Below are 24857 nucleotides of genomic sequence, written 5' to 3'. Positions count from 1 at the left end.
TAGAAATGGAAGGTTATAGAAATGCCAGGAATTAATTTAAAAAAATAATAGAGGTATGTACTTTGGAGTCAGAAGAATCTGGGTTTTATTCCTTGCTCTGTCACTTTTTAGTTATGCAATCCTACACAAGTTCCCTAAGCCCTCTGCTTATCATATGAAAACTGTACACAACTGTAAGTGCTTCACAGAATATTGTGAGGATTAAAGGAGATAATGTAACACGTTGAGCACACTGCTTGGTACATAGTAAGTACTGAAATACAACAATGAAAATACAATGTTCTTATCTGCTGAGTAAAAGTCTGATTGTTCTCTGGACACAGCAATAAATAATCACCAAAAAGAACTGGTATTGAACCTTTTGTAATTAATCAATGACAACTTGCTTTAGAAACTGCTCCTAAAATCACAGTTACAGTCTCACTCGAGTAACCACGCTTCCCAGTTCCAGGTCAATGAACCCCTACATATCCCACCCTCTGAACCTGCACCCATCCCTGAACTCCACGCTCCCCTAATCTCTGTTTTACTCGGAGATTGTGTCTTACAAATTATTTGTTAGCAAGGAGTAAGTTATGCATTTTGATTCAGATATTAAGAAGTGGCATCTTTTATGGGCAAGGATAGCATATACAAATTAAAAACAAAAAACCAATTCTGCCGTAATTCGAGATGATACTACTCACTCTTCACTAACATGGCTAAGATTTTAGGTTGTGGTGATTCATCTTCATTTTTTCCCCTTCAACGCCTCCATCCCCATCACTGCACATGTCTTCAAGACAACTGTCCAGCTGAAGACTACAGCCTGTGTTCATGTACCGGTAATTCAAAAGGCATACCAACTCATGACCTTGGTCTCATTAACAGCCTGCTGTTAGGAACAAAGCTAAATGAAGATTTAGCTTACCCACAATCAACACAGATTTTTATCCAAAATAATAAATATTATGATGGCTACTATTAATTAAACAATTTATATGACAGGCACTGTGGTAAGTATTTTATATCGTGATCTTAATTTTCAGAACCAATCTACAAGGTATTCATCATTGCCTTCTCTTCCCAGATGAGAAAACTCCACAGCAAAGTTTAATATGCTCAAGCGCCACTTAAAGGCAATGTTCAGGCTCATAGCTTCTCCTTCACTCCTGCTTAAAATAAAATAAAAATGTAAGATCTTAAAAACTAAGACAAAATTGAACTATTTTTTTCCCCTGCAGCTTAGCGCATAGTTTAGTTGTTATGTATTAGTGTAATTATCATTCTGCTGGGCTTGCTTCAACATTCAGTTCAGTTTTATCAGTTTCACGGGTGGTTTTGGTGACTGGACTTATGTCATTTTGTGGAAAATGGAGAAGTATCAAATAAGGAGGAGTAGCAGGAATCTTAGATGGTAAAATCAGGAAGTTTGATAAGTTAAATTATTGGGAAACAAAATTAACAAAAGGAACTAAATTCAATATGATGGAAGGATGTGTAAGTTGGTTTCAGTCATGCTTAAGATGCTGATTCTATTCCTTCTGCGATTCACAAAGGTGAGGAAAGAACCTGTAACTGGATTTAATCTGGATTAAAGAAAATGAAGGCTTGAAAAACAAGCACATTTAAGATTAGCATCTAAAATATTTGATTCGTGTAGGGTCAAGAAAAACAAGTTGAAGAGGACTCAAAAATTCTTTTCAAATACATGACTGGTGCCAGGGTTTCTTCCTCTCTTCTGAACATGGAACAGAAGAAACAATACCAAGTATGGCAAAAAGTACTAGCTAAATATATATCAAATATGTTCCTGATATTGATGGTTATTTACTATTGCAACAGGGTATGCTATAATGTTTTCTGAATTTTTTGGGTTGAGTGGGATACAATATATTGGTAGTATAAGAGTGCTCAGACTAGGCTGTAGAACCTAACAATACTGGGCTCCAGTCCTCTGTTGTTCAATGCCAGGCCCCTAGCTCCTTGTCCCATTGGGTTGTTGTGAAGATGATATGAGAGTGTCTATGTTAAGCACCTTGGTACAGTGCCTACTATGTAGTGTGGATACTGTTTTATGATTATAACCATCAAACTATTAAGCTTTCTTTTTCTTCTTGCTTTATTTGTATTCAGCTGGGGCAGTTTTGATGCCAAAAATCTACGTTTTCCTACTTTGGCACTAGAGGACCAATTTGCACAAATAAATAGAAGAGAGCTCTGAAGCCTGAAAGACAGGGGCCAGGAAGGTGTTCTTTGTCCTGCCCTGGGGATTTGGTGACACTGCATTCTGCTGGCACGTGCAGTATTTTTGGGAGGGGGGGGCATTCAAAATATTTGCTGAGCATAAATTTTCTAGCATCAGATTCTTGTGATAGACTCCAGTACCCCAAATGACAGATAAAAAGGCGAGGCAAGAGGGCCTTTCCCTTCAGTCCCTGTGCCTTAGGAGGACAGCTGGCTGATACGTGCAGGCGGTCACTTCTGGCTTACTGAATCTCTGTGAGCACATTCTTCTATGATGAAATGCCAACTTGTAAAACATAGCTACGGAGTTGGAAATTACTAACCAAAATGAAGAAACAACAGAGGACCCATCATGGCAAACATGATAAAATTAGAGCTGAGTCTACACTTTCAACCTATATTTATTTTGTGATGATGCTGACTTATACATTCCTGAAATAAAATAAAAAGGAGGATGTTAACAATAGCAATAAAAGTTTGACAATCATTTCTTTCACCCCTAAGTCTTCTAAGAACCTATAGGTAGTGGAGTAAGTCAGATAAATATCAAGTGGCAAGAGATCGAATCTTGTTATTTTGACATCCTCCATTTGGTAACAGTCTTTGATCATCTGCCGGTTGTCATGTTGTTTAGGTCTTCAAATTACATACTCAATCATGGGCATTTTTATTGCATTAGATTAATTTTGCATTTTCTTTTTGCTTTTAGATTTCTTCCAAAATGAAGATAGTATAAGTGTTATTGAATTATCTCAATTTTCTGAAATAGAATAATCATTTGTTTAAGGAACACCTATGTCAAGAATTGATAGAATAAAAGAGTTTTAATCTGCCAATCTTTCTATTGCCTTAATCTATGGTAAATTTTTTTCTATCTCTGGTTTAATAGCCATTTGATAGATGCTCCTTTGGTTTCACTTTTATTAAGGAAATAATTTAGAGTCAGTCTGGATAAGAATAATCTCCAGATTTTAGGACAATGATGTCCTTCACTACTGGAGACAGCTGTATTGTGGCACTGAGGTATTAGGAGATAAAAGGATGTGCTCTGTGAGTTAAAGAACTAATGTTGCATTAAGTAAGAAAATCCAATACAAAAGTGACTGTGAAACTAAACAATGTTTTATTCAGCTGTTACTTTTGCTTTGTTAGAGAAGAATTTTTCCATTCACATTTGCACAACTTCCTATCTGCCTTATTTTTGAGAACAAACAATTACATAACAGAAATAGAGTAAGTTATAAAAATATCTATGAAGTAAATAATACTATAATCAATTGATTAAAAATACATCATTCTACCTGTTCAGATTAACAAAATATTTGAAATGTATCATTAAATAGAGGAAATTATCTCATTGATTTCTCAAACCCTTCTTCCCGATTGAGCTATTACTGAGGGCATGGAACTGCCTAGAAGGGTCCTGTTTTCATGAAATTTTTGACTTTCTATAGGCCATGGACTCTTGCTGTGGCAACTAATTCTTGCTTAACAAGCAAGTCTTTATATGTATTCAGATTTCTCTCTCTTATATTAATAATTTGCAATTATGGGGGCATTGAATCTAATTGGATATGTTCATTCTTATTTCTTATATTCTTTTTCTATATTCTATGTCTTACATCTTTCATTCTCATAGCAAAAGGCAGGGCTACATTGATTTACTGGAAAAAGTAATATGTTAATCAGTCAATAATCTCTATTTTAAAAGAGCACGTTTAATTCATCTGAATAACAGTTCTGAAACTGGTAATATAAAAGGAGTGCAACTTGGAATTCTTGAGACTGGCTTTGAGCCTTTAGCTTACAATTCCTCTAATTGTTCTTTGGATCGTTCTACACATTTTAACTTAACTTCTAACGGGGCATTTTTTTTTTTTAAAGATTTTATTTTTTCCTTTTTCTCCCCAAAGCCCCCCGGTACATAGTTGTGTATTCTTCGTTGTGGGTTCTTCTAGTTGTGGCATGTGGGATGCTGCCTCAGCGTGGTCTGATGAGCAGTGCCATGTCCGCGCCCAGGATTCAAACTAACGAAACACTGGGCCGCCTGCAGTGGAGCGTGCGAACTTAACCACTCGGCCACGGGGCCAGCCCCTAACGGGGCATTTTTATCCTGTACTAGAACCATAACTGATATTTATGCCACGAAGACCATGCTGAGGCTACTTTAGGAGAGACAGAGGCAGAGATTTGTTAGACGAGGGAAGTCAGTGGATGTCTCTGTACAGTCACTAACTATAAGCATCAGAGATTTCAGAGCCTCCAAGGGGTGTGTCGTGGATGCCTAACAACGTCATCAATATCTGATCCCCAACCACAAAGTCATGTAAGATATAATTTCCGGCTCCCTATGTGTCCGACTCCCAACCCCTCCCAAGCTGGAGGGATGTTTGTGTGAGGGTGGGCATGTTCACCTCCCAGGCAGCTGGTGTGACTGGAACTGCACTTCGCACTCCTCTTTCAATCTAAGGGTGAAATTAAGGAGCGGGTACTTACTCTTTACACAAATAAACAGTTCCAGATTATTTCTGGGTACCAAACTCCAAGGAAAGTAGCGTTGAATTATGGTAGCTCCAGAGAGTCCTTTGCAAAGTCCTGCTAGGGATAGAGGTTCTTTTTAATTTGCACACATTTGGAATCTTCCCGCTGTTCCACTTCCTTTTTTATCTTATGTCCTCTGAAAAAAGTGGCTTTGGTAAAGAGAAACACTCTGTGTATATCTGTGTAAGAAATGTCTCTCTGGGAGCAACAAATTGTGCTAAAAGTTTGTGGGGTTTTTTTTTTGTAACTTAAAAATCTATAATTGTATGACTTCATCAATCTGCCCTTTCACTGACTCTTTTCTTGTTTTTTTGGGCAGAGTTCACTGACAGCGAATGCATTTGGCTGCTATTTCTCTTTGAAGCTCGGCAGTCTCAGTAGAACGGCCATTGCCATGGATATCAATGCAGTCTTTATATTGCTTAATACAAAGATCTAAGCGACACCACTGTGAGTCGGGGTGATGGGAAGAGCATGAGGGAAGCAAGGAGAATCTCAACCTCCCAACTGACTCAGAAAGACCTCTTTTCCTGTTTAGAAAAATGGTTGTAGTTCAAAATGATTCTATGTAAAGGATTCCAACCTGTTTTTGAGTTTCAGTGATGGCCCATTCTACCAGAAGAAAAATTTACTGTGACCAGTGCAAAATTTGCTCCTATAAGAGGAGAACACGAGGCTTGGGAAAGAGAATCAGAAAAGATCAGGATCGTGCTTGGCAGTACTCACAGAGCTAGAGAAGACTGTTCTTTTTTGCTTATGGACTGATGAAGCCAAGGCATTACTCCTGGGGCTTCATGACTCTTACAATGCATATTGCTTTGGGAGGGAAAAAATACAAAGCCTCAAGCAAAACTTATTCTACTTGATGTACTTCCTTCTGTGCAAAAGGAGAGTTTAGCTACGGCATTGACAATCACTAAAATCTCAAAAACATTTTTTGATTTCAATTGTTCTCTAAACCAGAACAGATATTCTTGACTTCAATGCTGTTGATGGAAATAAACATTTGTATTTCCTTGTCTCTTATCTCTTATGCGTAAAGTTTACCCGGTTGATTCTCATATCTGCTTCTTCCACATCTTGACTTATAGCCTCAAGATCAACTCTACTTTCTGCTAACCCTGCTTTTTCCAATATTTCCATCCTCACCTCTCTTTCTTACCTAGTCCAGCCTTTCCTCCATTTCTATGTAGGCAAGCTACATCCGCCCACCCGCAGCCCCCGCCTTCGATGTAAGGGATTCCAACAGCACTATTGTTCAGTCAGTCTCAGTTAAATCACAAAAGCTAAGAATTGTAGTTACTTTTATTCATTTTCACATGTCTAGGGTACTGATAACAATATTTGTTTTTAATGGAAAAAAGGTTGAGAGGAAGTTCCTTTTTAATGACTACAACTTAATGATTGTATATTTTAGATAAGATATTTATAGCATAGCAGTAAAATGCTTTTATTCAGATCACTAAATGTATAGGTTAAGTTGATTTTTCTTATGTCTTCATTTTAAATGTCTATTTCTCCTTTTAAAACGACATCAGTTTATTCTCCCCTCTGAAATGTTCTACAATAAACTGACTTTTGTTACCACGTGAAAACTCAATCCCAGGAGAAATTTGATTCAGTTGTCTTGAAACACAAATGATGGCTTAGACATATGGTCAGCAGCACAACAACTTAAGATCATCAAAACATATTTTAGATCTTACCTTTCTAAATTCTGTATAGAAGGAAACAGTAAAATGCATATACTAAGAAACATGACACATGCCAAAATTAAGATAAGGAATGAATACTCATTCCCAGAAATTTAATTAAAAAATAGTAGTACTTCACATGGTCTGAAAAAATAAAAAATTCCAGTTTAGGGGCCTATGAAAGAAAGGATAAAAAGAACATGAAAACGACCAAAAAACTCATATAATTTCTTTTAAATTTCTTTTAGTTTCTCCTAATGAGTTCCCGGGCATGCCTCAGAGATGATGAGCATCTGGCAATCCCAAGGCCCTTAATGGCTGAGGCTGCGTTCTAGATGTGGGAAAATCATGGGCAAATTCAGCATAAGGGGCAAGTCTGTGAGCCAAGACTAAATGAGCTGCATTTTTTTACCTTTCTCTTCAACTGTGTCCATCCTGATGCTGATCTCTGATGCCCATTTTTATTACTCTAACTGCCAAGTCATTAAGCACTTAACCCAGAATAACAGACACTTGGGGAGGGACGAGTCACTGATGCTAAGAGGCCTTCGAATGCCTAGTCTTGACATAGTAAAGAATTTTCAGATTTAATATCACTGGGATTTCAAAGTCTCTTGGTTACCCTTTCCAGCAGGGAAATGTTTGCAGTTTTATTTGTTTTTTTAATATGTCACTTTAGCCTTTTTGCAGGAATGTTTTTCAGCTCCAATATTTTAACATATCCTACAGGTATTATCCTCCAATTTTAAATCTCCTCAGGGGTATTCAACCTGTTTAAGACTCTCAATACTTTAAAGAGTTTTTCTTTTCAGAATCAGGGAAAAACAGCCCTGTCATTCTTATGGAGGATTCTACCAAGTCAGAGTATATTGTCTGACTTTAAAACGGAAATGGTTTCATGTATATTTTACTCTATGTCTTTCATACTATTTTCTGTTACATATAGGAAAGTCTCTAAAATAGTTAGTCAACTGTGTGATCTTGGCAAGTGACCTAAACTCTAAGTCTCTAACTGAGGAAGTCTAAACTCACTTTCTTCTTTCATAAAGTGGATAAAAATAATAGTGTTCACCTCATATGGTGGTTGTGAGGATTAGAAGAAGAAATTAAAACGTTTAGCACCATGCCTGACACAGAGTAATATTGAATACATGTTACACAATCGTTCTCACCAAGGTGACTGTGGCATGATCCAAGAGACCGCAGAAGGGAAGGGGGTGATGGGAGCGGGCTCCAAAATACACACACTCCTTCTGAAACCACTGCTGTTTTCAGTAATTGCAAAATTTTGTAACAGCAATTCTTAAAGTGATCAAGGAATACTGCCTGGAATTCAGGGAGAGACTTACATGGCTGTGACATGTTCTTCTAGCAATGATTCCCAGACTTTTTGAATTAATGAACACCAGAATTTGAGATTTTGGAGGCTGACATAGCAAAAGAGAATTAAAAACTACCACCTACTATTATCTCATTAAACAAACAAGTCAGTTCAATCTCACCTGTAGACATTCAGGAAAAAAGAAAGTCAGACTTTAATACCCTTAACATTTTACCGTGGATTAGCCACTCTCAGGTACAGAGGACAGTGAAAGTAGATACAGGAGCAAAATTCTTTCTGATAGATGACCACTTCTTGTCTAATTATTTTGTGTGTCTAAATCTCTGGATCCACAGCTTGGAAGGTACCCACAATTGTTCTCCTATAGTGCTTGGAGTACTGATAGGCAGAGTCACGAGTATTACCAATCTCAGTTCAACCAAAGAGCTATGATGGCCAGAACAGAGAGCCACAAGTTCAAAGTCTTTCTAAAGTGGGTTTCCCACTGAATCTCTGCAGCATCACAGTAGTGTCTGATCACAGTAGCATCACAGCATGAGTACTACACAGCAGTAGTATCACAGTAGTAGCATCATAGGAGTATCTCTAGGCATAGAGATAAGATTAAAAAAAATCTTCTGCAGAGACTTTGAGAAATAGACTCAAATGGGGCACTGGCTAAGGCTTCTTCACCATTTATTCTCCTCTGATTGTTCACTCCACTTGTAGCTCAGTTTCTAATTTTCCATTCTCACCCTGTCTAGCCTCTTGACTACTCACTTTGTGACAACTGCAAAAGTAACATTCACTTTAAAAGGCATTCATTGTAGAGTAAAATATAAACTCAATCAATAATAGTACAATTTTCACACCTATTTCAGTAAATCCTGCAGCCCAGGCTAATAATCCCATTACCATTTTCATTTCCTTAGGTTGATTCTCACTGAATATTAACTTTATATATTTAATTAATATATAATGAAAAGCTAAATTTGAATATTTAAAGCAATCTTCATTCTCTCTACTCTGTGAGGTAGTAGGTAGACATATCTCTTTATAGGATCTAAAATCTTAGACTTTAGGCAAAATTGCTATAACACCGGGTAGTCAGAAGATGCTTATCATGATAGTAGGAAGAAGACACAAACAAGTTTACACATGAAAGACATGATAAAATTTTAAAGACCTATTACATTATTGTACATTTGACAAGAAGTATAAAAGGCTAATGAAGTCTTCAGAAAAATTGTAATTTTAGCCTTTAATAAGATTAATAAGATTAGCTCACAAATATTTAGTCAATACAGGATTGCATGGGGATACTTATAGCAAGTAGAAAAGCAAGCAACTGATCAGCATGATTTGTATTGATGATATGATTAAATATAACATTATGGACTTTGAAAATAGATTTCATGTAAAATGGATGTATGGATAGATAACATAAATGCCTGTTAGTTCCATTTAGAGTAATAAATGAATAAGGCTTTTCCTTTTGCAGAAAAATTATAGTAGTCCTTTGCAACTCTGGAAGTGAACACGGTTCCCTCCTTTGGCCAGGCAACCTGCCCTTGGTTATGATAGGTACACCTTTAATTTCTTGCCGTTACAATCCTCCTCTCCTCTTTCCTCATAAAGAACCAGATTTCCCTTCTTTCCTCTCTGAGATTTCCACTTGACTCTTAGCAATGGCTTCTTCTTGTCAGCCTTTAAATATGATCAGGTGTCTGCCATCTTAAATATTCCTCTATCTTCCTCATATTCCCTTCTAGATTCTACCGTTATCCTCTCTTTCCTTCGAAAGGAAACTCCTTTCTTGAGTTTTCTACATTTCTGACTCTATTTACTCTTTAATGCAGGTTCCCATGGATTCTGCCCCATCAATTAAGTACGCTGCTTTTGCCAAGACCATTATTGACCTCTTCGTTGCTAAATCCAAGGAGCATTTAGTCATACTTACCTTGCCTGATTTTAGGATAAAGCCAACAGCAAGAATGGAAGAGTGTAGGGGGAAAAAATCTAAGTATTTAAAATTATATAAGTGAAGACTAAATCTGAGGCTTACCCTACATCTTGACTACTTCTCATGTTAGCTAAATATTTCCTTAATGTTCAAGGCTGTTTCCCTTGAATTTTCCCTAACTTGTGGTAGAAAGAACACTATCAATAAAACCTGTGGTTATTCCTTCTCTGTTCTCCTTCCTAAGAACATTTCTTTTTTCTTTTCTTTTCTTTTCTTTTTTGAGGAAGATTAGCCCTGAGCTAACATCTGCCGCCAATCCTCCTCTTTTTGCTGAGGAAGGCTGGCCCTGAGATAACATCCGTGCCCATCTTCCTCCCCTTTATATGTGGGACGCCTGCCATAGCATGGCTTGTCAAGCGGTGCCATGTCTGCACCTGGGATCTGAACCGGGGAACCCCAGGCCGCCGAAGCGGAACATGCACACTTAACCACTGCACCACCAGGCCGGTCCCTCCTAAGAACATTTCTTAAATGTTGGTGTTCCACGGAGTTCTGGGTCATTCATCTGCCTCACTTACAGCTCATTTATAACATATGTATTGATGATTGCTAAGTTTGTATCCCAGGTAGGAATTCTTTCCTGAACTTCAGATAAATATATACAAATATCCAACAACATTTCTACTGAGATGCCCTAAAGAGATCTCACATCAACTTATTAAAACTTAAACCTCCCTCCTGTCCTCCACTTCCACCTATTACTCTTCCTGTATTTCCCATCTGAGTAAATAACACAACACAACTTACTGTCCAAATTAGAAACCTGGGTATCAATCAATGGAAATTTTATCCGTCCCCTATGACCTACGTCTAGTCAATCATAAAATGATGTTGGCTTTACCTTTTAAGAATATATTGGATCCATGCATTTCTCTCTACCACCTCTTGCTTCCATCTACCCTCCCCTGGACTACAAGAGAATCGTAACTGGTTCCATTGCCTCCAGTCTTTCTCCTCTCTGATATGATGCATTCTCTGAAAAGCTATCAGAGTGCTCTTTAAATGAAAATTTAATCATGTCTTCCTCCTGTTTAAAACACTTCAATGTTCCACTACCCATTTCCTTCAGAATAAAGCCCAGCATGATAAGGCTTCTGCTTATCCCTCCAGCCTTACTTTACACCACTCCTCTCTCAACTTCCTTCGGTTTTCGTACTGCCCAGGTGCCCTTTCCAGGTGCTCTCATGACCCTGAAGCCCATCTTCACAGCACCAATCACGCTATACTCTATTCATCTGCAGTGCTGGATATTGCCCAATAGGCAGATTAATAACACGTGCAACACACCTGCAAATCAGGGGATAAACAATTATTTTGGGTAAAATAATTTGATATTTAATATATTTTTTTAAAAAGCACTAAACTAGTCATCAAGGGGAAAATCATCAGCTAGGTTACAAAGTATGTGATCATGTAGTATATATAAGTCATGCAGCACGATTATAAAATAAATGCTCTAGAACTTAAGTACTACAGTGTAAGAACCACAATTCAACCTAAGAAATAGAAAAGAACCAATAATAACACCAGCTTCCTCTCTGATCCTACCCCCAGCCTCTCCTTTAGCGACAACCATAATCCTAAATTTTAGGTTAACCATTCCCTTCTAAAAATAGTTTTCTCACTTATGTACTCATGCCTAAACAATATGGTTTTAATTTTGTTTGTTTTTGAGATTTATAATACGGTATTTTTGATGTGTGCCATCTCCTGAAACTTTTTCCCTCAAATTATGTTTTTAAAGCTTATGCACATTGTCATATTATAGTTAATTTTCATTACTGTAAAATATTCCTTTGTGTGAATAACAGAATTTATTTGCACCCTTTCTGGTGGTACACATTTGGGTTTTTCCAGTTTTCTACTATTGTAAACATTACAAGTATCTTGGATAAACATATGCAGGGGTGTTTCTAGAATCATCTTAGGAGGGGAATTGTTGGCATGTAGGGGATGTGCATGTTCAGCTTTATCAGGTAATTTGATACTAAAGTGATTGAGCTGGTTATTCCCACAAGAAGTATAAAGGAGTTTCCATTGCTCTCACACTTGCAAACAACTTATGCTTTTCAGACTTAATTTTTGTGAATCTAGTAGGTGTAAAATAGCATCTTTTTTGCATGATTGATACAAAGATTCAGTTTTTTAAAATGTTTATTTATTCTCCTGATTCCTCTTAGATTTTACCTTTTTTTCTTTTTTGTATTGTGTTATATGTGTTTTCATATTGATTTGAAGGAGTTTTAAAAAATATATTCTGGATTACCAATCCTTTGTCCCTCCTATATGTTGCAATTATCTTCTCCTGGTTTGTGTCTTTCTTCATACTCCCTTGATGGCAACTTAACATGTATGTAGTATTACAATTACCTACTTATCACTCAGCGCAGCTCACTAGAGTAAAGATCTTCAAGGTGCGACACTGTATCTTATTCATTGTTGTTCCCCAGCATCCAGCAAGTGCTCAACATGTAGTAGTGCTGCTTAGCATGCACAGTTGCTCACTAAGTGTTTACTGAATGAATGGCTAGATGAATGAATTGCGACGACTTTAGAAATGGTTAATTAATCTTTCCGTAGTCAAATTTCATTTTATGCAAATTGGCTACACCATACTGCTAAAGCCAAGAGAGTCAGAAGTATAGGTTACACACCTTCCCGTACCTACACTTCAAAGGTGGATATTAGGCACTAGTAGGAGGTGATAGCATCTGCAGAGAGGTGGCAGGATGCTATTTATAAAATTTTATTACCAACTCTGAACATTTGGCAATGTTCGATTTCCATTCCTTTCAATGTACTTGTAGTTAACCAAACTCCCTATAGTGGAATAATATTTAGCCTAAATTTATCACAAAGTTAGAAATGATGTTAGGACACAAGATATGGATTACATATTACAATGGAAGCACAAGGTTCATGGTTTCTGTCATTAATCTGAAATTGGTTACCTTTTTAGTAATGGTGTCCGGAGGTACATCCCGCCTCCCAAGAGGATAAGGATTCCATTGGCCACTAGGAGATACATCTTCTTGTCCATTGTCTAAAATGTTGCTTTGCTGGGACGGGGTCTATTGCAAAAATGGTATGGCATCCTTTAGTTATGTAATAGAAGTTTATTATAGTTTTCTGAAAAGAGTCCCTAATGATTACAGTAAAATTAATTTTGTTTAATTGCAGAAAAACATATATCTTGAACTGGAAGTATTATTAAACACTATTTACTCGGTAAGAATTCTAAATTGACAGCTTTTTGGAAGCAGTGAGGAATTCAATTAAAATAACCATCTTAGAGTTATTTACTAAATTTTAAAGAAAAGTTTAGATCATTTACGGCACCTGAATAAAAATAATCAGAATTAACCATTTGTTAAAAACCACAACATTTAAAACTTGCTTAATTTGTTTCTTTAGTATGATCTTACCATTCAGATTTTAAATTGAAACCAGATAGTACATAGTAAGTAACTTCCAATACTCCAAACCATAACCTGAAATAAATTTTATAAGCTCTATTGATTCTGGGAGAATACGTCTTGCACTAACCCCAAATAGTGTTAATGCTAGAACAGTATAAGATTTACAGTACTATGAAATTATCCACAGATAGCTTTGAGGGAAAGACTGAAGCAACATCAAAAATATTGTGCTATTACAATTGCGGTGTAAATAAATAATGAGTGTTTTGTTTCTAGATTTATTTTTATAGAGTTTTGATTCTTTATGCATTAAAGTTTAAACTCTTCATATATATTTTATTTTTGGATGATTTATTGCCTATTATTTTTAAAAAATAATAATACCTCTGTCTTTATTATGATTAATATTAGGTATTTTGGGGGGGGGGGCTCTATAGTTTGACCTGAGTAATGGCAAATGATCACACACTATCAGAAAGACGGCCTCTGGTGGAGAGACAGGGTAGTGATATATTTTTCCTGTGGTAGCAGATTAACTTTTTGCAAAGGCTTTCTCCCTTCTGACCTACGGGATCCACAGGTACTGCCTGATTTCCTGGGGAAGTCTCATGTGGGTGAGATATTGTGCTCAGTGTTTCCTGCACCATTTTCTGCACTTGTTTTGAAGGATCCCTGTGGGTCCATAAAGCCTGGTTAGAGAGCGTTTAGACAGCTCTACTCTGTGAGGAACTGTGCTCCAACCCTGGAATAGGAGAACGCCCATTCTCTTCATAACATGGTACAGGTGGCCTGCTTGCTAGGCCTCATCTGGTTATGTGGCGTGGTCCTAGCTGTTCTCCTTTAAAATCATTATATAACCACCTTATCTGCATTCTGACCATAGGCATCTTTTAAAAGGACTGCTCGGAACTCTTTTAAAATAGGATTTATTAGGAAACTAGATGAAGTCTTCCTAAGACCTAATGGATATATTGAAAAGTAACGATTTTCTTCTTGCACTTTGGCCATGTGAATTCTTTTTTTATGAGTCTATCAGAAACTGTGAAAAAAGATACTGAATTGAAGCTTCTGGGTTAGTTACAAATGAATCTACTTGTGTTTGAAAAATCAAATGTAGATAACACAGAGTGCATATTACTTGTAAATAACCACATAGCTACTTAATGCCCATCTGTCTGTTTTCAAGCATTACTTTTTCTAGTCTTTTCTTTTTCCAGATTAATATGCTTACATATGCCCACACACAATTTTTCTGGATATTAAAGTATGACAAGTCAAATTATTAAAATTAAGCAGTAAATATATAATTATGTAAGGTAGGTACTACTTGCCAGTGTTTTCTTTTAAAAAATTTTTCGTACTTGTGTCTTGTCTGGTTTGATTTCTTTGCCAGTGAAGAAGGATCATATCCTACTAGGTCTGTGCAACACAGATTTTTGAGAAGCGGCAAGAATTCAACACAAGTAACCCTATTTTCCTTCATATCATCCCCATCTCCTTCTCTATTTCCTCCACTACACTAGCTTCACCTTCCCAGACATGACTCCTAGTCACAGAGAGCAACTGAGAACTGCAAAATTCTTTTTGGTGTAACAAAAGGCTAAAATCCTTTAGTCAAAATCCTAATATCATGATGGTGTAGTCTCTTCATTAGTTTAGGAATTAACCTTTCTTTTTAAAATTAGAATTAACAACCTCACCAATTCCTCTATATTACACGGGCCAAAGAAAACACAAACATGCAGACACATGAAAAAAATACTTTCACTAGACAGCAAAATTAAATTAATTTCCTGAAAGCAATTTCCTTTGTTGATTTCAAGAATGCTCTGGACTTTTTGTTTTTCTTAAGTGAGACACTGTAGGGGTGACTTAAGTTTGCAGAAATAGGAAGACCATGAAAACAGCTTATTAATGTTTGGGGGGAACCCAAAAGAGAACTATGTAGTAGGTTCACATTCTTTCCCAAGAGAAGTAAAACTATTAATGAAAAATTGTCGTTTTTGACAAAGTGCTACTGAACTGTGTATAAATGCAGTGGCTTAGTTGTTAAAATTATAAAAAAGGTTAAAAGGAGCAACTGAAAAATGTAAAAAAAATCAGTAATGAAGCTATCACTATTGAAATCAACTATTTCAGAGAAAATAACCAAATTGAAGTTGTTATTCATTCAATTATTTCTAGTACCACATTCTAGATATTTTCTTTAGATACCTTAAAAGAGTAAGAATGTCTTCTTTTCCTCACTATATATAACCAATTAAATACAAAAGACACAGAAAATCTTCACGATGCACCATTTTGTCAGCTTCTAAATTCTGTAGACATTTAATATTTCAAAAGAATAGAGAAAATGGTCAGTGCGATTTAGTGAAAAATCAGAAATTATATTTGTTAAGAAATTCAGTAATGCTAGGACAAGTTTTGCTGGACAGATGTAGTCCCAGTGATGACTCTGGACATTTGTGGATTTAACATTTATGACTCTGACTACTGTGAATGATCACAAGTGTCTACTGGAAGAAGTAATTTCTAATTTTGCTGAGACATAAATGTGCACGAATATGCAGGTCTGTGTGCGTCTCTCTCTTTATATGTCTGTGAATGTATGTGCATGTATGTGAGTATGTGCATGCATGTGTGTATATGTGTCCATATGTGAACGTGTGTGTATGTACAGGATTCACATACATAAGTAAATGAGCTTAGCTGATCCAGTAGCTTTGCTCTGGTCTGCTAACTGATAGGTACACTGACTGCTTGGGAAATTATACTTATTGCATTTTGCTGGAGAAACCATATGAGAGTGGTACTAGAATTGGCACTTTGCACAGGTCTTGCTATGTATCCCTTAAGAACTCAAGGATCTATTTTGCTTAGTAATTGGCACATAGTTCACAAAGGGCCTTGCCAGAGATTCAAAAAATGTGTTAAAAACAATTTTCCCCAAAGTATTTCCAGTGACATTATTGTAAATTATTCTTTTTCTGCATATCTTTTGAAAAATGTAGGTATTGCCAAGGCAAATATATGCCAAATTTGGATTTAAATGATTATGATTCCATGCAGTTCAATCTGAAGGTGGTAATGTAATGTCCAGGTAGTTTTTTAAAACAGCATTTCATTATAACGGTGAAGAAGCATGAGTACTGACATTATTTTTGTAATTTTAGCCATTGTCTATGAGGATTTATGTGGATTTACAGGCTTCAGGCTTTTTTCATAATTAGAAAGATAAGCAAATCCTTGCTGCGTGATAAGTAGCCAATAACAAATGCAACAAAATCAACAGACACTAAGGGCAAAAGTTGCCTCAAGGTGCTGCATAAATTTTGCTTTGCTTTCAGCACACACACACAAAAATGGAATTAAGTAAGCAACCCTTGGAAATAGGGTGAATAAATGCATATCAAATGTCAGTACTATTTGATCTTGAGTCATTTGCATAGATCCAGCAAGAAAGGACATTGGAAATTTAAAAATAGTTTAGGTGCAAACATTGCTATCTAAATTTCTCTAATTCAAAAGATGGTCGATTGAGTATCAACTAATAAAGCAGATAGTGAGGCCATCTTCTTCCAGGCAAAATTCTATGAGAAGATTATTTAATACATATATTTCCATAATTTCAACGTCCCTTTCCCTGAAATTATAATTTATATTAATGTCTGTTTCAATAAGTCAATAAGCAGTAGATGCTATGGTATAATATTACAGTGGTAGAAGTTAAAGAAAAAAAGGACAGGAAAAAAAATTAGCAATTTCTCCAGTGTAGAAGAGACCACACTATCTTGGCAACCAGACACCCGTGATGGGGGCTAGAAAAGGCCAATGATTTCTTCCCCAGCCCTGCTCGTCTCTGGGGCTGCAGTAGCATGGATGACTAGTTTGTGTTCTTCTTGGGTGATAAACTTTAGCATATTTCTTGGTGATAATGAGTGTTCAGGAAATGCAAGTGGATCTTAGTGCAAGGTGACTACCAGCATTTAATCAGCTGGGCTAACTAAGAGAGCACTGTATCTGAAGCACACAGGAAAAACGATTTGGCTCATGATACATTTTGGATTAGTTACTATATTGTACTTGTGTATTCTTTTCTCTATCTCATAATATCTATTTTTCTGGAGTGTTGTGAAGATGATGTGAGATAATAATGTATATGAAAGAGCTTTATCAACTATTACAAGTTATGTTCTATGAAAATGTCAGGTTTTATAAACATTTGAGAAGACATCATGCTACAATAGAAACAGCAGGCACTTGGGTGCCACGCAGTCAGATTCAAATTCTCCCTACTACTATGCTAGGAGCAGCGGTGAGCATCGTAAAACCCTAGAAATACAGGTGAGTTCCTTTGTGTGACATGTGAGCCTGTTTCCTTGTCTATATAATGGAGATAGACAGTCCCCTTGAGGGTTTGTGAGGGTTGTGTGGAAAAACATATTTAAAGTACCTAATGGTACCAGGTACATAGTACATTCTCAATAAATCCTAGTCTTTATTCTTCTCCTATTGAAATATTTATTCTACCATTAATCTGAACAAAAATGGCAGTTTGAACTATTTTACAGTATTATATTTCTCTCTGATAACATAAAATTTCAAGACAATAGCTAAGCTCAATTACAACAGAACACATCTGAGGAAGCACATGAAATCATTAATAACTTCATAGAAAGTTGTCTTAAATGCTTTTTGGAGAGGCAGTAAATAAATGATACACAAATAAATGAGTGAATGAATGAATGAATGAATGAATAAACAGAAAATACTAATAATTTCATGATTTAATAGCTGATTTATGTCTTAAATGTTCTGGTTATAAGTACTATTAAAATTTTTAGAGAATTAGAATAAGCATAAATAAACGAAAATGCTAAAGGATATTAAACTGATTAACCTAATTTTGTTGTATTTATTTGCATTCTGTTAATATCTTAAGAGGTTCCATAAAATTACCATAGAAAATGTAATTTATTGTTTATAATATAGAAAGCCTTGTAATACATGAAAAATGCACAATACTCAACCTGGCATATAATAAATATGAGAAAATTAGAAATATTCAAAACACACAGCAAAATCTGGGAGAGTCTGTTCATCCACATAAATATTCACTGTGTAAATACTTTATCAAGTGAGGAGTTCTTCAATATTCATTCACAAATAATTATATCCTTTAATTAGTTTATAACAAATTTGTTTAAAAGAAAATTGAGAAAAAAATAACTAGGTATGTTTGGTAACCTAAAAAAAACCTAAACCAAAAGAACAAATAACATGCTGAATCAGGACCTCGGCTAGCACAAATAGTGCCTTTCTGTCAATTACCAAAGTGGAGGTGGAGGGGGAGGGAGGCGGGAATCACAGAGAAGTGCCTTCTGTGAGTGCCTAACTAGCAAAAAGACAGTCTTGGCGTGACAGAGAAAATACAAAAAGGTGCTCCTTTCTCCTAATTACAAGAGGTAAGTCTTGGGCAGCAGAGAGTGTGGAGAAAGAGTCTGGGTTTCAGCCCCTGAACCTTCACTGGGGAGGGCACCAGCTGCACCAAGGTCTGCTGCAGCTCCATTTCCATTGCTGAAGCGGTAATACGAGAAAACATTAATTTATACTCCTTAGGACTCTTCAAACATTCTTTCTAGGACACCCTAGAGTCATCTGCCACAGCACCTAACTAAAGATGGCCAGTATTATCATTCAGGAATTTTATGAATAAAAAGACAGCTCTAGGATTTCCACGGGAGAATGAAAATTTGAAAATGTTTGTTTATAAATTGATCTTACTCTAGATTTTAGTGCAATTCTCATGGCTAGCAAGCATTCAGGGGCTGCAAATAAATCTTAAATAGCTGATAACTAATTTTTATTATCTTAAGTAGCAAGACACGACTGTTGTAGTAGGTTTTTCTGCATTCACAAATCAAAGGAAAATAACTTTTCCCTATCTCCTTTCCCGGTGAGAAGGGTTCAGGGAAACTGAGCCTCAATCATAGGACCAGTTAGCAGTGGTCAGTGGAGCCAAGAAAGGAGAATCGGAGAGGCTGCATCTTAAGAGAGGTTGATCCTAAAGCTTGGCAGAAAAATCAAACAAATTTTCTAATTAAGGAAACTGTGCAGAAGAAATGTACCTGAGCACAAAGATGGAGGGGCAGAGACAAACCAGAGTCCACGGGATGAAGCAGAGCCTGGAGTATTCTTGAAACTGAGGAAGCACCCAGTGCCCACACCTGAAAGGTTCCTGCAGTGGCAGCAGTGTGGCAGAGGTGTCCCAGATGCCTCAACGCCTAAAGTTTACCGGCCTTAAACTGGTACTTTGGGTCATAAAATCTTTTAGGGGTAATGGAGTAGTGGCCCTGTGTTCCTTTTCCATCCCTGGCCTTTTCTCTTCTCTCTTTTTTTGGTGTGTACAATAAAGTATTGATGATAATTCATTTTGAGATGGAGTCTTTTAATACTTGAATTACTCTTGGCTTGCAATTTAATGTAGCTCCCAAGGAGAATTCCTTTGGGTCATCTCTGTGCCCAACGGAGGAAGGAAAAAAAGTCTCCAAATAGGATAACTTTGCAATATTTCTGTAGCAGACCATCTTATAGCCATAGTAATAGGTAATGAATCCATTCTCTAGTGTATCCCAAACAACACCAGAAAATTAATATAGCAATACAGAGGTACCTAATTTATATCTGGAGAATAATTTAGACATTGAGAAACAGTGCTTCAAGTATATTACCATTTTTCAGACGCTGAATATATCTGTATTATTCTATAGATTGATGAGGAAGTAAGGCTAAAAATTAGGCAAAATAAGGGGCTATCTATATGATATAATTTCAAGGAGTTCAAGCAGTAGTTTCCTTCATGGCTGACGTACTAGCTCACGAGAGCCGACTGTACTCAATTCTCCTTCCGAGTTCAGTGACGTTAAGTTGGGACCTTGAAATTGGCCATAGCAGGAGTGTTTACATCACTAACCTTGGCACACACCACACATCAGGGCTTTGTTTTCTTTTCCCTGGAGAGAAAACTACCCACACACCACTGGTCCTTCAACAGGAGCCCAAGGACAGGAAAAACAACATTCAAAAGTTCCCAATTCAGTAAGTTTTTTTCAAAGTGATCATGGGTGATGAAAAAGCTGTGAATATAAATGTCTCTGATTTTAGTACTCTACTCACAGTAGGAAGCAAACTATCCAATTGTTGTTAAGACTAATTTGACAGTAAAACATGAATTTGAGGTCTTATGACCCTCATTTTGCTGGAATGGGAGTTTGCTCTATATGTTCATTGACTCTATTAAGAGAGGAGTACTTGGTGGCTATTGTCATTCTGTTATCCCTACTTTGCATTGCATTTTTCATAAAAAATTACTAGGCTAATGACTATATTAATAATATAGTCAGAACGACATATTGTGTGAAAATGACTCATTAGTCTCCATTGAACTGTAACTAAGACAGAAGGCAGTAATCCACTTAAACAGGTAAAACGTGCCATTTCAGTTTTGCCTGAACAAAACAAGGAGAAATGTTCCTTTGGCAATGGAAATATTTCATCTTACAGTATACTCCCTTTTAAATGAACCTACATTTTCATTTAAAACCACGTGAAATTGCTACCTTTTTATTAGCCTAGGATGAGCAACAATTTGCCAGTTAATTCACAAACTTGTGTCTCAGGATTTACTTCTGTGTAATATTTCCCACAACGAAAATGGGCTAAAGAGCATTTAGAAGTGCCAACTACTTAATTTCCATTCTAATTTAGGGGTCTATGTCTTTTCCAAAGGAATTAACGAAACTCCAATAATAATTTCTATCTCTATTCTCAGAATGCATCAGCAAGAGAAGATAGGGCTATCTCCAAAAAAAAAAAAAAAAGAAAAAAAATATACATACACACACACAAAAGAAAGACAAAGAAGAAAAGAAAAAGAAAATGAATAATAAAAAAAAAATGAGCCTTAAAGCAACATAAAAGCCATGTACCTGCTCAATCCAAAAAGCAAAGCTGTTGAAGAGGGAGCCTGATCATCAGTCTAGCTACAAATAGTCAGTAAGCAGCTAAGAGTTCAGGCTCCGCGTTATTCATCCTTGTGCTTTTTGGACTCCTGAGAGTCTGTAAGCAGGGCTGTACGTACAGCCTAAACACACTAAGGGAACAAACAACATTAATCGGCTTTGGTATGCTGACACATGTAGGGCAGTCCATACTTACTTTCTGAAGAGGTAGCTCTTGTAGATCAAATTTAGACTTAGTCTGCAAGTTTAAAGTCATGCTTCTGCCTGCATGCATTGCTGAAATACCTCCATAGGGCAGCATGCCAAGGTTAACTGTGTTGTGTTTGTAAGCAGCATTCTGAGTAGAGGAAATAATCATGTGACAGGGTGTGAACACATGCTCCACAAACTGATTATTACATGAACATGTTTCAATTTATAACATTTAACTTTAAGCAGGCAAACAGTAACTTCCTTTTTTAAACATGCACTTGATCAGACAGAAGCATACAGTAAGCAGTGTTAGTTATGCACATAATGAGTACCATCCAAAACTACAGAAAAGACAAAAAGCAAAGATACATTCTGTTTACATTTGCTGCTAAATCTCATATTTCATGATGGTAGTGACTCTGGACAAATGTTGTTCATCTGTGGTCATGTATGAACTTAAAAACGTCAAACAGTGAGGTTTTAAACTTTGTCAGCTGCAAATCTCATGGTCTCTTTCACATTGTGACATCATCACATACAAAAGACAAATACCAGATTCTAATTCCGCCTTATTACTAACACCCTGCAATGTGAAAGCCAAAATCAGTCTGGAGGCAGAATTGCAGCAACTCAGTAAAAGAGCTGGTCAAAAAAATCCTTCAATCTGACCGTTGGCTGATTGAATTTACTGATTAATTTAGTTAAACCAGTCAAGTTGTATGTGGATCCAAATATTCTAATTTTTGTTTCTTAAAAATTACATTTTAAACTAGAGAAATTCATAATGAAACGAAAGGAATCATAATTTGAACTATTAGTGCTGTTTATCTAATATACCTAAATACCTATGAACACTCTGGTGATTTTGCATAGTGGCTACCCTTCAACAGGCATATCTAAAGTTATTCCAAGTGCCTGATAGATACTTAATTTTCTTCTACAGAACTGCATCTAAAAATTAAAACGTTTTCGATGTCCTGTCATCAAATAGTTTCCATCAGTACAACCTCCACTTTCCACCTATCCTAGAAATGTAATAATTGACAGCTTTTGGGCCCTTTAAGTAATTCTCTTCTTTTGGAAAAAAAAAACTACAGAAGTTAACTTAGCACACTTTCTAAAAACTGAATATTATTGGACATTAACAGTGGGCAGCTATTCTATTCTGAGGGTGTTATTTGCAAAGTAATGATTTTTAGCATCAAAGTTTCACTGAACTCAACTGAAAGACAATTATACTGATGGTGTGCTCGTCTACCAATCATATTGTTTATGAATCTCTGATGATTTCATCCAGAGATTTTTGCTATCACCATGTCAAAATTGAAAAGGACAGTGAACATTTCAATCTAGCACTTGAATGATTCCTTAAGGTTTAAAATTACTCCCACCTAGTGCTCTCTTAGCTCCTATGAAAGAGTAGCAGCCGCAGACATATGGGTTCATGTGTTTTGAATTCTCTCATTCACAGTGGGGCTCTGTAGTGGAAGCTTGAGCCTTGAGGTTAAACTAAAGGAGAAAACAGGCATCTTTTATTGAGGGCAGTGCTTGCAGCTGCCTCTCCAAGGTCAATACCAAGGGGGATCTTTAACCGAGATTATGTTCGGCTGCTAAGCTTATCCAATGTCCAGACTTCTAGGCAGTTCTCTTTTATGAGGAGTGGACAAAGATCTTGTAGTTTCTAGCGTAAGTATTTGATTTCCAGGGTTCAAATTGCTCAACTAAATCTTCCCGGGAAGGAAGCACATCACGTCTCTGGTGCAGTCTGACTTTGGACAGAATGTCAAGCAGCACAGTGATGTCAAAGCCAGTTTTACATAACAAGTCTGTGCTCAGTACCCTGCCTTCATCTTCCGGAGTAGCTGGGAAGTTTTAAGTAAGAGACAGCCTGAGTAGCTCAGTAACTCAATTGGGAGGGGGAAAGAAATGTTACTCGGAGAACTCAAGAGGAAGAGCCTCCAGGGTCCGATGGCTTGAAGCAATACTCTAAGGTAATTTAATTTCTTGGAATTAAATGAGAAGCTATCGAGTATACATTGAAATTGCTCTGAAAAATGAAAGACAGACTGAGGGAATTATAAACAAACAGGGGATTCATGGAAACTAATTAAAAAGGGAAGTATTGTCACAGTAATGGAAAATATACACAAGTTTACTTTTCTTTATCTGGATCTGGGACAGGCAGGGCCTCTAGACTTCTGCTGATCCAATGCCCCTCCCCGAGTCCTATTTTCCTCCTTCCAAATTCCTGCTCCAACTAGAGGAGTCACCTACTTTTCAATAGCTTTGATCAAAGGGGAGGAACCATTTACCTGGGAAACTAGTAAATACATGATGGTACCAAAGGCTTAGAATTTTGTCTTTTCTTTCTCATGCTTTGTTTTCACTCACTCTTCTGTTGCCTCAAATTACTAGTCATTGTACATATGCTCCAAAAAGCTTCTTAGAACCTTTCTTGACTAGTTCATCTTACCCTGTTACGTATGGTCGTGTCTACACGAGGCCAGAGTTCCCAAACTGTACTGTATTATTTGGCCCCAAATATTTTCGCCCTCCAAGTTATCTGTCTACATGGAGGGTATAACTTGAGGTAAGGCATGGTGACAACCGACCAGGTGTCTCCCACTGACAGCCAGTCATGAGGCTTTGATGAGGCTCCCTTCAATGGGACTGAGCACACCTATTTGAAACAGACATCCTGATGAAATATTTTGCAAGGCAGAGCCAATTTCCACATTGAGAAACTAACACCCACACCCACATTTATTAGTTCACTCTTTCCTTAAAAAATAATTGTTTCCTTGTCATGTAGACACGACCTACAAACAATATAATGATTTAAAAGGAATACACCTGAAAACACAAAATTCAGTATTAAAGAAATATATAATAAATGCAGTGACCTGTGCTTTTAGCAGGACACCAAATAAAATAATAAAACTATTGAGTGAAACATTCTAATGGTATATTATTACCTCGATCCCCAATTTACACTGAGCATTTACACCCCAGAAAATGAGAACAAAAGGCCCTATTTTCACAGAAAGGACCCTTAAGATTCTAAGGTCCGTGCAGAGCACACAATGCCCTCTGCACCAGAGCCAGAGCGTGCACTTGATGACGGTGGGCAATTGATCAGAGTCCTAGAAAATGAAATATCAGGTTTCTCTTAGAGAGAGATGAATAAGGCAACAAAAAGTGATTCTAGGCTTTATACAATTTGTTTTTTTACTCTCCTCAATCACTATGCATTCCATGCTTTGTGCCTCAATTTTTAACTGAATTGGGATTAATTTCCTTTTTTTTGCTCCAATATACGCACTAATTTGTACATTTGTAGTCTTCATAAAGACATCATCTATTTTTGTTGTCTGTAGTATGATTTGAATTTAAACATTTCTTTCTATATAAAAACCCACA

General features: G+C 36.6%; 1 protein-coding gene across 4 annotated transcripts in view; it reads right to left on the bottom strand.

Annotated features, from left to right (window-relative positions):
• The window catches only part of LRRC7 (leucine rich repeat containing 7), a 499243-nt gene that overhangs the window by 55817 nt on the left and 418569 nt on the right, over positions 1-24857 (bottom strand). For 2 of the 4 annotated variants that reach the window (XM_070486576.1, XM_070486577.1), the window contains one exon: positions 12757-12876. The exons of 1 other annotated variant lie outside the window; for it this stretch is intronic. In XM_070486576.1, coding sequence (XP_070342677.1) covers positions 12757-12876 — 120 coding nt within the window. Of the gene's footprint in view, positions 1-12756; positions 12877-21441; positions 21583-24857 lie in introns of all 4 variants that reach the window. One more of the 4 variants, XM_044749558.2, reaches the window with a different exon arrangement.

This window comes from Equus asinus, chromosome 16 (assembly GCF_041296235.1).
Source record: "Equus asinus isolate D_3611 breed Donkey chromosome 16, EquAss-T2T_v2, whole genome shotgun sequence".
NCBI lineage: Eukaryota > Metazoa > Chordata > Mammalia > Perissodactyla > Equidae > Equus > Equus asinus.
The sequence above is the reverse complement of the archived record's forward strand: the minus strand, read 5'-3'. Positions and strand labels throughout refer to the sequence as shown.